We start from the raw sequence: 14,229 nt of genomic DNA, 5'->3' as shown, positions 1-14,229 counted from the left end.
GGGGGGTTTATTTCCAAAAACGTGCACTGTTTTTATTGTGCCTGCAGCACTATGTGGCTGTTGTGTGGTGGGGCACGTGTCATCCCCCCAGTGGATTTTGGCGCGCCATCTTTTTCTCCTCGTGCTCTCCAGTCCTGCCTTCGGTCTGCGCTCAGCCTTGGCACGTGGAGCCGGACTTGCTCGGCCTTCTCTAACCACTGGCTGCAAGTGAGTACAAGAGCAGGGCCATTCTTTCTTTGGTCGCCGTGATAGATAGGCGCGCATGCGCGTGCGCACACACACACGTACACATTTGCACACACGTTTGCATGCATGTGCGCACACACACGCACACTGGGATAGCTTCCTGAAATCCATCAAATTCTGCTTAAACCAGCAACTAAAACTTGAATGCACAATAGTTGTCCTACTGCTGATGAGTTTTGTAGTGAATCACAAAGTTCCTTTCTAGCCACCGGTCTTGGATTAGTTAAAGGAAAGAATCATTCTTTCCGATACCTTAGTTCTTTGCCATTCAGTGTACTGTACCAGTGTTACAGATAGAGCTTGGTGCCTTAGATTTGAAAACTATTTTTATACACTAGCTCTTTCATGAAGAAGGCAGAGACAATCATCCTAACAAATGAGTTTCTGGTATTTTTCTGCACAAATGTCACATGTTGGAACACTCCGTTATTCTTCTGTTCATATGTGTGCTCTGTGAAATAAACTTTGCAAATAAAGCAAGTCTTCTTTTCACTATAATAACAAAAAAATATTGTTGCGTGGTGTAAAGGTGACCCCAATTGTTAACCAAGCTTTGAACACGGGCAAGAGGCAGTTCAATAAAAGGTAAGCAAATCCTCTGATGCTCCCTTTCAGCCACTTGGTGACTTGGTAGAGCTCCACTCCTGGGACACTAGATGTGAATTTTCAAATTCTGCACCTATTTCCAGGGCTCATTACTCTGGCCAGTGGTGGCTCTTTCTTCTACTTGAGGCCAGTAGTTATCAACCATCTGTTTACTGTGGTGAAATTCACAACATGTCCCAGTCTGGTGGCATTTAGTGCATGCACGGTGTTGTGCAACCACCACCTGTACCTGGTTTCTAGAACGTTTATCTCCTCCTCAGAAAACCTGTACCCTTTAAACATTCACTCCCCACCCCTCTCCCCCAGCCCCTTCAGGGGCATAGCTTTTGGTGCCTGCCATGGTGGGGAACACTTGACATCTTTGAGTGAGTGCACGCGCGGGCAGCGATTGTGCTTCTCTACACATCTGTTCGTGACCTTGCTGTTCCTGTACACAGCTAAAACGGATGTTCGGATCTGCCTGTAAGTGTTTAGTTTTCAATCTTGAAACGCGTTCTGGTCTGTTAGGTTTTTTGATCGGGCGAGGTCCTTGTTTACAGTCTGCGGGGTCTGGCGCTTAGGAGATGGTGGCAGCCACCCCCACTTCCCGTTCCGTATTGTTGGGCTCCACATCGGAGCTGTTGAAGCAGGATGTCGTGTGGTGTGCGCACAACCCGAAACGTGGCCAAAGCTCCCTGTCTACAGCTCCGAGGTGGTGGCCGCCGGCATAGCCTTACCCCCTTGCTGTGGGCTGGTGCCTGGGCCTGTTAGGGGACAGGGTTGCTTCAAGTTTCCTTTCCTCTCTGGGTAGTCTCTTGGCATCTCTCCCCCTGACAGGTCCCTAACTTCTGCCAGCGGGTTCTACGTATGAGCATGTCTCCTACGCCTGTGTCATCTTGCACAGGTACGAAGCCTTCAAACAGCTCTGACCCCTGGCAGCCACCGCGGTGCAGTATGGGATGCTGCAGAGGGTGGCAGATGGACTCGAAGTCCTGCGTCTTAGCTGAGGTGGCCGTGAGCTTGCTGTGTGACTTCGCGTGCATTTTCACGTGAATTTGTGCTGCGGTCTCCGAGTGCCCTTTTAGTCCTGTGGAATCACGCCTTGGGGCAAGAGGCAGAGGATCAGGAGGCGAGGCAGGAACAGGAGCAGGAGCCAGTGCCAAGAAGCAGAAGCCTGGAGGCAGGCCGGCCGCCACATTTCATCAGGGGTCTGTGCCCTGTGGCCCGCTGGGTGCCCCAGGCCCTGCAGACCTGGCTCATTGAAGCAGGCCCTGGAGAGGCCACCTTGCCGCTGGTCTCCCTCTCCACTGATCCAGTTCCAGGGTTCCTGGATGGGTATATCCAAGGGTTCCCCAAGTCTCGTAATAACTGCAGTTACGTTTACGCGTGCCATGATGCCAGGTACTTTATTAGGCATCTTTTTAAAACCCTGTGAAGGTGGGTATCCATTTTTACCTAGGAGGACACAGACTTGTAGAGATTGGTACTTGTTCAATGTCGTACAACTAGGAAGAGGCAGAGCTGATGCCCAAATTCAAGGCTGATTGTAGAGGCGACACCTCATCCTGCTTCGCGAGTGGAAAGGGTCTTGTGGTTCATATGGTAGGTAATATGCCGTTTGGGGCCGGAGATGAAAATAATTGCTAACATTATTTGAGTGCTTTGACCAGGTGTCCATCGCCCTATTAGGCATTTGTATTATTACCGTGTAATCTGCGTGTGATTCTGGAGGGTAGGAATTCGGTCTCATTTTACAGGCAAGGAAACGAACTGAGTGAGGTTAGGGGAACTTGCCTGTGGTCTCAGTGGCATAGAAAATGGCAGAGCAGCTGGGATTTGAACCCAGGCAGTCTGCTCCAGAACCCACCCTGTTGACCACAAGTAGGTGCGTTCTGGAGATGCTGATCCCCCTGGTTATGAGGGAGAAGAGCATTTTCTGATTAAAAGTTGTCAACTAGGAATCTCCCCTCCTTCCTCCTGAGTCTTAATGGGTCAGTCTTCAAATGAAATACCGAGCAGAAACCGGACAGTTTCCTCACAGTGATGCATCAGACGCTGCCCTACCCTGGGGGGCTCACCATTTCTATGGCAATGTCCGGTCATAAGTGATAGGCTGGAGATTTGTCACTCGTTAGCCGTGTGACCTCAGGTAGACCTCTTAACTTCTCTGAACGTCTCTCATCTGGAAAATGGGGACGATAGTGCCAGTGTTGACTGTGAGGATTAGGTATCTGGGGCGGGGAGTGCTGGCGTAGGGAAGGCAAAGCCAAGTTGGCCAGGGTGGAGGCTGGAGTTCTTGTGCTGGTGGCTGCAGCTAGCGGTGTGGCTTTTTTTTTTTTTTTTTTTTTTTTTACACGGCAGAGCTCGGCCCTGGTGTGGGCTGGGGTTTTGCAGGCCGAATGGGATAGGAAGGCCAAAGGGTGACAGGATGGAGGGCAAGCACAGAATCTGGGGTGGCAGGGGAAGAGGAGAGCAGCCACGGTGCCCAAAGGCCCACAGTCCGCTGGGGTGGAGGGCACTGGAAGTGTGCTGTGGTCTCTCCGCGAGGAGGAGTCCTGAGTGGAGTCCCCTCTCCATCCCAGGCTCGTCCCCTCTGGGCCCTGTCCCTTGCCGCAATCTCAGTAACCCAGCCTGCTTCCAGGGGGTGGTGTGTCAGTTCCCCACCCCACCCCTGCTCCCTCGGGCCCCAACCACTCTCCTCGTGGTTTTAACTGCCGATTTCTCTCGGGAAACAGACACAGGGGACTATCACCCGTTCATAAAAACGCCCGTGGTTTCCTGCTGACGGGTTTGGGTTCCCTGCTAACAAGGTCTGGGTAGCTCCACAGGGGTCCCGCCCTTTGCTTTTATTACTGAGGCCCCGATGCCCTCTCCCCGCTGGCTCAGCCATGGCCACAAGGGGGAGCGGGTTTCTCCCGCGGGCCCAAGGGTGGAGGGAACAGGGGTTGACAGTGTTCCACGTGGATCCATGCTCCAGAGGGCACACGGAGAGGGGGGCCAACAGAACGGGGGCTGTGAACAGCCCAACAAGCCCTTCGGCTGTCGTTCTCTTCTCACCCCACCTGCTCCTGGCCCAAGAAAACAGGGCCCTTTTTAAGGGATGTGACCATCTGGGAAATGCTGCTTCTGGGTCAGCGTGGGGCGTGGTGGTTTTTGACCGGACCCGAGTGCCGCTGCGGGCTTCAGTCTGCTTCTAAATTCCTCTGTTCTGTGCGACCGCTCCGAACCGAGTACGCGCTCGAAGGAAAGCGGTCATCGAGGGTCTGAGAGCAATGGTGTCCCCTTACAGCAACTCCATGGGCAGAATTAAAAGACGAGGCGTTATTTATTTATATGCTGCTTTATTTCTGTAAGGGTACACTGAAACTTTAGGAGAACAGCTAATGACAAAATGTAGAAATGAGGCATCGGCTTGTCTAACCACTCCTACGAGAATGTTAATATGCACTGTCATTACATGTTTACTTTTGATACTGTCTCATTATACTATGTAATAGAACAATGTTGATAAGAATACGGTAAGTTAGGTGAGCCTGCATCTCAGGTAAGCACTGTGTGGAAATCCGCCTGTGCCTGTGAGGGTGGCAGCCGCTCCCCCAGAGATCCAGCTGAGCTCTTGAGGGACAGTCCTAAAAATCACAAGAAAAGGGACTTGGCGGGCCTCTTGAGCACACAAAGAGCAGACAACTACTATGCTACAAGGGACTCCACTCTAGCCGCTGTTTGGAAATGTCCTATCCGTGTCAATGACAGTCCTGGCGCCCGCTCAGCTACCCCCCGCTAGAGTGTTATGATTACTTCGGCAGGATGAATTTCAAAACCGCAGGAACGTTTGAGGGGGGGCTAAAATATCGACATGCAAGTCTCCAAACCCATAAACTACGTTACTATGAATTAAAACGAGAGTATTAAAAAAGAAAAAGAAACAGGGCAGCTGGGTTAGTTTTGTTAAGCCTCCAGAAGTAGTCGCCGTGACGATGTTCCTGTGAAACAGGCTCGTTTTCTCAGGTCTGCCTACACTTTCCAAATCACCTGCACGTTCCCCGCTTGAAAGTGGGAACGTTCAGAAAACACGCCACACGGGGAAATCGAAAGTTAGTACGGGGGAAAGGTCAGTTTAGAGTTACAGCCAAGTTCAAATGTTAACTTTCTGGAAATTCGTATTAGTCGTTTGAGAGCACAAAAGAACAGCAGGAAGATTTCGAGGAGGAGGTTCAACCATGCAATTTGTTAAGTTCGCTCTCTGCTCACAGACAGGTGAGCAGCCGAGTTGGAGCAGCCGCCGCAACTCTTGCGTGTCCTGAGGACACGGTGGGTCCCGGCTGAGCCACGAGACGCATCTCAGCGGGGGCTTTATGTGTTACGCTTCTCGCTCACGTCACTAAGCAGCTAAATGGTGAGCACGTTTCTGCTCTATGATAAACATGCAGAAGAGTCAACCTATCTACGTGTTTGTGTTTTCACCGCAGCCGCGGAGAAGTGGCCGCGCCGCGACATCCTAGTGTGACCACTGCGTGCCCGTATCTGAGTAATACTGTAAAATGGGAGCAAAGACAGAGGAAGCAACTTTAGAGGTGAGAGGCTGCTCTGGCCCTCTGGGTGGTGCAGGGCAGAGGGCGAGGACACAAGAACAAGACTCGATTCCATTTTACAGGACAGGAGCCCCTGTCGCTTTACAGCTTTTTGGCACAGTCGGGGCAATACACTTGCTCCTGGTGGAAAACAAAGCGCTTGTTGGCCAGATTCATGGAGCATTTTTTGCAGTGGAAGCAGTAGTCGTGCCAGGATTGTCCTTCATAGGCCACCACACTGGAGCCTTTACCAAACCCTGGGAAAACGACAAAAGAAAACAAAGGAGGCCGCTGAGTGGGCACAGGCGGGAGGCCGAGCGCCGCCTTGCCCGTTCACGGAGCCGACAAGCACGCGGGGGCGGCGTCTGCCCGGCCCCCGGCCGCCCTCCGCCGCGCGCCGACCCCCGCGTCGCCGCCACCCTGCTACGGCTCGCGAGGACCTGAGGAGATGCCAGAGCTCAGCCGCGAACCCACATTCCCATGCCACCGCTATCGCCCCGTGACACGCACCGACCTCCCAGCATAACCAGTTTCTTTGATTTAGGGCCATGGCATCAAAGTGGCCACCAGGAGGCAAACTTGGGCTGTTCGCGGGGTGTGCACTTACCGGGCCTCGAGGAGCTGCTAAGCTTCGATTTTTTCTATAAAGAACCACCACCCACGAGGGACAAGTCCTCTCTCCACCCGGATGCCTGCCCCGGAGGTTGGCGCTGGGAAACAGGGTGAGAGGCAAGCGTTTCCCGTGGCACACTGGGGGCTTCCTAGCTTTAGAGACTGGGTGGCTCACTCTTGACACAGTCCTTTTCCCTGAGGATGGCAAAAGTCTTCTCAAATGTACATTTCAAGGCTCCCCGGGGAGATGGGAAAATTGGAGGCGGGGAAAGGGCCCGGGGCACGTGGATCGCGGCCGCGCGAGGAGGAATGAAGTGATCAGCTCTGCTTCTGATCGCCAAACAGCTGCCCGCAGCCACCTCTGAGCTAGCCTGCCGCTAGGGGCGCTCTAATCCCCGCCTGCCGCTCGCAGCCTCCCCCCCCCCCCCCCCCCCGCCCCCCCCAACTCCCGCCGGCCTGATCCGCCCCCCTTTCCTCTCCCTTCCCCTCCGGACTCCCCCCACCCCCCCACCCCGCTCCCACCGCCACACGCGGTGCCTGCCTGCCCGTGGCCATGGCCGTGGGTCTCAGGCTCGTGAATTCCGGCAGCGTCGTTAGTCAGCAGTAGTCAGGAGGTGTTCTGTATTGCAAAGGCTAAGCTGGCCTGGGGGAGAATCCAAACTATTGGGGGGGGGGGGGGCCTTTGGGACCACAATGGCAGGGGGACAGGACATTCTGTGGGGCCTTTGTGGATGAAACCGACGGCGTAGGAAAATGAGAGATGGTTACCATGCGCAAGACCTAGCCTGGCAGACTTAGCAAGGACTCTTTAGCCTACCAGTGATGGGGTTCTTGCATCCAGCACACTTCTTGGCCACAAAGTTCTTGTAGCAATCCACGCAGTAATACTGGTCCTCCACAGCGGTGAAACGCTGCCCAGCCAGCTTCTTAGAGCAGGTAACACACACAAAGCACTCGGCATGCCAGGGCTGATCCTGGTAAGTGATTCCTCCAGATGTGATGGCCTAGACCAGGGAGTGTAGCACCGGATTCAGATTCAACAACCATTTTGTTGAATGCCTACTACGTGCCAGGCACTGTGCTGGGCGCTCTGGTAGACAGTATCTCATTTGATCGCCACCACGGCCATGGGAGGCAGGTGCGATTATTACCCCCGAGCTACAGACGAAGACACCGAGGCTCAGAGAAGGCGGGCCCCTGCGTGGGGTGACACAGCAATTAGGGGGTGGAGGCGGGCCCTCTAGAGCCGGGGCCGCCGCGCCTCCCCAGGGCGCTCGTGGACAGCCCGACTTGGCCCCGGGCGCCGCTTTCTACCGCCACAGCGTCCCCGTCTGCAACACGGGAATAATAATTCCCACGTCGCAGGGCCGTCGTGACGATGGAATGGGATAGTGTGTGTGCAAGTGCTCTGCCAACTGTCAAACACTTCCAGAAACGAGTCAACGCGGAGCTCCCTCGACAGCGTACCTTGTTGCACTTCACGCAGTGCTTGGCGAATTTGGTCTCGTGGCAGGTCACGCAGTAGAAGTCCTCCCCTTTGGGGAAGAAGCTTCCGGTCCCGATCACTTGCTTGCAGTTGCTGCAGGTGAAGCAGTCTTTGTGCCACACGGTCTTCTTGTACTCCACGTTCTGATCTCCTGCGGGGGGAAGCCATCCACAGCCCGGCTGACAGGGCCCTGCAGGGGGCTGCTTCCGCTCAGCCCGCCCCCCAGGGCCTCCAGAGGGGAGGGCGCACAGGCCCTGCACAGTTACCGGCCTCACGCTCGCCCCCAGCCGTGCTATCCACGGCTGGGGGGGGCGGGGGGTGGGGGGGGTGAGGGGAGGGCTTCTCCCCTCCGTCCTGCTGGGGTTGTGCAGACCCAGACTCCCGTGGTCGGGGGAAGGGGACCCCGGCAGCAGTGTTTCAGGATGGGGGGAGGGGCTGAATCCCCGCCCCACCCCCACGGCCGGCCTTTGCGGACTGGACCTGGAGACTCGCTGGGGGGGAGGGGCAGAGGGGGCAGCTGGCCCAGAATTCCACCCAGGAGGGCGCATGCTTTGATCACTTACTCTACCCAAATGAGAAAGCGCTACATACTTTTCACTTCTTTCTCTCGCCACAGACGGCTCTCTCCAGTGTTCTTTAGTTGCCGAGTGTGTGCGTGTGTGCGAGCATATATGTGTACGCAGATATACGTGTATATATATGCGTGCATATATACGCTAAAATCTAAGCGCGGCTCGCAGCAGCATCACCCCACCACCGCGAGCACCCGGCATCATCTCCGCCCTCGGGGCCTCCTCCCTGGCTGCCGGGGAGGGAGAGGGGGCGCTACCTGCCACGATTGGCTTGAAGCACCCCTTGCACTTGGGGTTGTCCTCCCGAGTGGTGCACTTGTTGCAGAAGATCTTGTTGTCCTTGGCCACAAAGGTCTCGTTGGCCAAGGGGTGAAGGCACTTGGCACAGCGGAAGCAGGTGTCGTGCCAGTAGCGGTTCTTATAGTGCACCTCCTGGGGACCGAGCAGATGGGGGGGCTGCCGTGAGGGGGGGGGGGGGCCCGGGGGGGGGGGGGGGGGGGTGTCAGGGGCGGTGGCCCCCGACCGAGACTGGGACAGCCCGAGGCCAACGTTCCTATGAGTAACACTGTGAGTAACACGAGGGGCGCCCAGGAGTTTGTGAAATACAAGCAGGCCCCGCCTCGGACAGCCGTCCGGGGCCCCCCCCCCAGCCCCCACACGCCGCCGGGGCCACCGTTACCTTGGAGTCGGCGCCGATGGGCTTCCGGCAGTCCACGCAGGTGTTGGCGCAGAACTTGTCGAAGCACTTGAGGCAGCAGTGGTGGCCGTCCTTCTGCACGTACTTCTTCCCCTGCAGGTTGTCCCTGCAGTAGTGGCAGTCGAACTTCTCAGTCATGGTGCCCACCTTGTAGCTGGAGGGACCTGCGGGGGCAACGGGCCGGGCAAATGAGCCCCGGGAGGACGGTGGGCGCGGCGCCGCGACCCCACACGCTTCACTAGGACCCGGGAAGAGACGGGCCCCCGGCGCCTTGGGAGACAGCCCTGCCGGCGGGACGAGGGGGCCGGATGGGGCGGGGGTGGGGGGGACAAGAGGGGATACGGGCCGCATCCTGGAGGCAGGCTGCTTGGCGGCGGTGCCCACGGCGTGCCAGGCCCTCCCTCGCCAGCCTCCGAGGCCTCGCTCCCTCCTTTAGATCCGCCAGAACACTTTTAAATCCCTGAAGGGACCCCGAGGAGTTCTGTCCGCCGCAGTTCACGGCCCCGAGGCCCGAGCCGGGGCCCCAGAGCGGACTTCTCACAACGGCGTTCTCCGTCCCGGACCGGCGAGGTCTACGACTGTGAACACTCGGCACAGCGACCTGCCGGTTTGGGGCGTGCCCACATCAAGTCCCCCCTTGGTTCAAGCAAGTTTGCGACTTAGGACATTTGTTTTAAAAACTGCAACTTTAAAAGAGGATCTACAGTGGGGGGGCACGCTTAAAAAAAAAAGTGTTAAGCCGATCATTCGAAGAACCCCTCCCACTGCCTTCACAGGAACAGCCACCCGAGTCCCCCCGCGCCCCCCACTCCCCCCCCCCCCACCAAAGCTTGCGGCGCTGCCGAGGCGCTCTGTTCGTCCCGCCACCAGAAAGGTACCAAATGGGGGTTTCTATTAGCTCCCGACTTCTTTAAACATATGCCGATCTCCCCCCTCCGCCCGAACGAACGTGGGTTCCGTAGACAGCAGTTATGTAATCGCACAGGAAACACCAGAACGGAGACGCTGTTCCCAGCTCCCCACAAGCGCGGTTCCCGTGCTAGCAAATGCCCCCGTGTCATCTGCAGAGTGTCATCTGGAGACGAGTTGAGGGAAGACGGCCGGGAGGCCCCGGTACTCACCGCAGCTCTTCCACTGGCCCGGCGGCCCCAGACTCCCACTGTGCGGCCCGGTCCCAGGTTTTTTTATACAAACACATGTCCGAGTTGTTTGGATCCTGTTGCCACCGGCAACCAAATAGCAGAGAGTGAGCTAAGGAAACCACACCCTGCGTCTCGGAGCCGCCTCGGGAAGGCTGCTGAACTCTCACTCACAACTGGGTCCCTTTCGGAAGCCAGGCGGCCAACCAAGCGGAGCGCGCGCGGCTCGGGGCCGGCTTCGGGGGGGCTCCGCCCCCCCCCCCCCCGCCCCCCGCGACCCTCCGACACACCCCCTCGCCTCCTGGGAATGAGCCGCTGCGGCCAGCGGGAGGCATTCTGGGGCAAAGACAGTTGCTTGAGCCCGCTGTGCCACAGTTCAGAGGTTTCTCGGGACCGGAGGATGGCTCTTACTGGCACCTTGTCCCCCAAAGAAAACCAGGATGTTCCCTTACGTAAACTGGGTTAGAAACGAAAAGTAGAGGCACAAGTGAAACCAAGGTCTGTCTCCTTGAACCGCGCACCGTTTACGTAAGGTAGCTTTTAAACTGCCATCGGCCTCCGTGCAAACAAAGTGCCCGTCACAGTGATCGCACGCCGGCAGTCACCCTCCGTTCATTCCTGCTGGCCCTTCACCTGTCCCCTAAAACCCTTGTGTCGTTAGCTCTTCCATACTGAAACCGTGCACCCGACAAACATTTACTTTCTTGTTAAGAGCTGAGCAGAGAAACTAAATAAATCTCCAGTAACAGTAATGCCAGGAAATTAAATTATCAGTGGCTCCTAAATACCATTTGGCAGGAAATTAGAATTTGTAAGATTAGACAGCACTGGCTTCCTGCGCGGCAGCAGTCACGGCTGGGTTAGCCCTTCGGAGACTATCTTCCTGGACCATATTTGAACATCCCTCCTCCTCCTCCCTCACCGAAGTCTCTATTTAGAAGACAACTCTGGGCCGCACTCATTTTCCTGTCACTCTTCCGATGTCTTTCAAAGAGGAGATGACCTCCAAATACTTCTAAGCATTAAGTCCCGTATAGAGTCCCTCCCGACGGGAGCCCCGGCTCGTGGTATGTCGGAGCCCTAGCTTTAAGCTAAACATCAAGGCGCCGGCGTCACACGGCAAACAGACACCAGGCGACACAGTGAGTCCTGTTCAGGCAGCCCGAGGTTTGGAGAGAAGGGAAACCACTATGGTTCACGGTACCAGGGAGAGCATACCGGCCAAGCCTTTCTCACTTCAAAACCACATACTTTGAGAACCTGTCATCTTACCAATGCCAAGTTCTTCACTGCTCACTTTCAGAGTTCTAGAACACGACTGGCTCACACTTTCGAGGCATCCAGCCGATGACATAAGCCATGGCTCACCACGGATCGTGGAAGGTACTGGAGTGTGTCGGAAATGGGAGTCGTGTCCGCACGGCTGCACGCCAAGCTATCGTCCCTATAGCAGAGGGTCTTGAACCCAGCAAAGGGAACATGAAATAGCTCGCCCCAAGTTAATGGTGCCTCTATGGAGAGTCCCACTTCTTAGCGTTTTCGAGTCCTGGCTTTTAGGCATTATTATTAGTTTTCCTTCCTGTCGTAGGAGAAGCCCAGGGTCAGCTAACATTCCCCGCCCCCGTACACTTAAACCCAGAGGCTGCACCCACATGGACATATTTCAAAGGGCATATCCTCTTAGAACTGATTTCCACAGTGGACTCGGGCCTTTTTCGTGTGTGCGGAAACACGTATTCGTCAAGATAAAATAGACACTTCTGGGAGCGTTGGCTTTATTGCCTAATAAGTAAACAGGCTGGAAATACTTAAAGCATGTTAGCAATGCCGATGTCAAGCCCATGAACTTTGGTTCTTTTTTTTTTTTTTTGCAATAATTCCAATCAAGTGGAACTCCGGGCAACCTGAATTAGCTTACCTCCTGTTTTTCTCAATTTAGGATTATTTGGTCCCAGACTATGGCAAGCCTTCACGTAGCATGCCCAGGAGGAAGTCGGAGTACTAGGTTCCGGCCGACGAGATACGTACCAGGTCGTAACTCTGTGTCAAATGTGAACGTGTGCAACGGGGAGGGATGAGGCTACCGCTCATCTTCAGAGCAGTTACCGATTCTAAGACAACAGCGTACAGACGACAGCGCCGACACACACACGGGCTCCTAAAAGACCGCGAGCGCCCGGGTTCGTGGCGCCACCAAAACAAGCCGCAGCGCAGTCTCGATTACGTGGGGCGGGAAAAGCTGGGCGCCTTCCTTCCTTCCCCGATGTCAGAAATAACGGGGTGGGTGGGGGGGACGAAGGTAGCGTTTTACCTGGTCTTTGAGGCTCTCTTTAATCTTCCTGAATTGCATATACTTAAGGCGTTTATCTCATAGGGAATACGGTTTTTAATCCCCTTAGCCATTTCTCAGACCGTGAAATATGAAGCCGCCTAACCTTCCCCTTCCCCAGCATCCCGAGCTGTCTCCCTGGACCCCCTGCCGTTATCTGGGAAAGGGCATCGTGGGTCATCACTGGCAATAGTGGATACCCAGAATGACAATGCTCCCTCCCTTCCCGCCTGTCCTTGTCACCACGCTTTTGCCCTCTGGCAGCTCTCTGACGGATCCTAGGGTGGAGGTGTGAGCCGGGCGCATATGCAGGGCAGGGCCGAGGCTTCTCTATCACAGAAGAAGGTTCCAAACGTACTAGGAGTCCCGGGGATCTAATCGCAGGCCCTGAGTACACCAGTCATACAGTAAGTATGTGCCTGTGGATGGATGGGTGGGGGAGACAAGTCACCGCCACTAAGCTCCTCCAAAGCTCTTTTATCAAAAGCATTTTGTAACAAATATTTGTTTTTAAAAATCAGGGCACAGCTCTTGCCACCCTAAGGTGCTGATGTCTGACCCACAGTCCTCTACGGATGCAGTGGGTTCAAATGCATCGGAGTAGTGACCGGATGATCCCATTTTAGATACTTATTCCAAGATGGTAGCCTTTCTTGCTATGCCTGCTTCAAAAAGACACATCATCCTTCCCTTAATCAACAAGCTTCCTCTTCCAGAAAATTCCTGAACTACAGCCAACATGCTAAGAGGTGCCTACATAAACCTCAGTATCTCAATAAAAAAGTGTTGGCTTTCGGTGTCCTCGTGTGCACACTGAAGGAGAAACGTGATGTTGCGACATTTCTAGAACTATAAACCTCTCATGGGAGAAGATTCAGTTCGTACTTAATAATCTTGCTTGTGTTTTTAGGTGTATTTTCTCATGTATTTCTTGCTAATATCCATCGTTCCCCTTCTGCCCGAGTGGTTCGAAATAGGAAGATTGAAGGAAACCATGAATCTTCGAGCAAAGCGACATTCTTCAATGTGCTCTCCCTGAGGAGTATGGTGCACAGTGTAAACAACGAACAGCAACCCGGATGGAAGAAAAAAATTGGGGCTATTTCTGGTCTGTTAATTGCTAAGTCCAACATACCAGTCCGTTAGTCACTCTGCGTATAAATACTGGCTTCTAAAGAAAGGATATATCGCTTTCCTGAGAATGTTTGACAAATGGAGCGAAGCCTTGGCCGATGAATAGGACGCTTGTGTGGCAGACACACTAACGCACCTGGAGGTGTCGTCAGACGTTTGGGAGTAAATACCTGACTAGCTGCAATGAGACGGAGTTCATGAGTCATGGCTGAAAAGCAGTCTTTCATAGAATCTCACAGAAAATCAGAAAGGGTTCCTTTCCCTTAAAAACAGAACACGTACGGAACGATTCAATGCTATGTGCAACCTCACTTGTATGCTACATTCAGAGAAAAACTCATAAATCTCCTTTGGGTCACTGATAAACAGTTTTAGATTATACCCGGTAACAGGAGGGTTGGATAGAGATTATTAAACAAAAACTAGGTGCCCCTGGATTTCCACCAGGCTAGATTCTATGCGAGTATTACTCTGTCCACATACGAAGCTTTTCTTAATGTTGCACGTGTTATGTGGGCACCTTCCAGCTTGCGTATCAGAAAACGAGTGCTTCCGACCTGGCAGCAGCAGGACGTGCGTTTTCAGTTTTCCTAGCGGTGGGGAAGCAGCAGGCGGTCGTCTGGTGGTCACGACAAGTATGCAACGTTCAAGTTTCACCCTTGACCAAATCTTCTGGCTGCCATCTTCAGTTATTTTAAGAAGTCAACCCAGTTTGATTACTCGCTCACACCACCATTTCATTTTCCATCCCTGCCCCAAGAAAAGACTCCTGGGGCAGTACGTACAACCCACTGGGCAGTGGCCGGTGAAGGGAACTAGTGGCTGTATAATATGGCAGATGGCCTTACTTCCCTCCCC

At 54.5% G+C, this 14,229-nt stretch overlaps 1 protein-coding gene across 5 annotated transcripts in view; it reads right to left on the bottom strand.

Annotated features, from left to right (window-relative positions):
- Positions 1–4,152: 4,152 nt before the first annotated feature.
- Positions 4,153–14,229, bottom strand: part of FHL1 (four and a half LIM domains 1) — a 40,692-nt gene continuing 30,615 nt past the window's right edge. For 2 of the 5 annotated variants that reach the window (XM_040468574.1, XM_040468572.1), the window contains exons 2-7: positions 8,752–8,933; positions 8,330–8,504; positions 7,482–7,651; positions 6,832–7,018; positions 6,010–6,209; positions 4,153–5,659 (exon numbers count right to left, since the gene is read on the bottom strand). In XM_040468574.1, the coding sequence (XP_040324508.1) occupies positions 5,576–5,659; positions 6,010–6,209; positions 6,832–7,018; positions 7,482–7,651; positions 8,330–8,504; positions 8,752–8,907 (972 nt within the window). In that variant the 5' untranslated portion in view covers positions 8,908–8,933 and the 3' untranslated portion in view covers positions 4,153–5,575. Of the gene's footprint in view, positions 5,660–6,009; positions 6,210–6,831; positions 7,019–7,481; positions 7,652–8,329; positions 8,505–8,751; positions 8,934–9,890; positions 10,045–14,229 lie in introns of those variants that run through there. The other 3 variants (XM_040468573.1, XM_040468575.1, XM_040468576.1) reach the window with 3 other exon arrangements.

The sequence above is a fragment of the Herpailurus yagouaroundi genome, unplaced genomic scaffold, assembly GCF_014898765.1.
Source record: "Herpailurus yagouaroundi ecotype Mexico unplaced genomic scaffold, PumYag 67702, whole genome shotgun sequence".
Taxonomy (NCBI): domain Eukaryota; kingdom Metazoa; phylum Chordata; class Mammalia; order Carnivora; family Felidae; genus Herpailurus; species Herpailurus yagouaroundi.
Note: the sequence above shows the minus strand (reverse complement) of the source record. Positions and strands in the feature narration are given on the sequence as shown.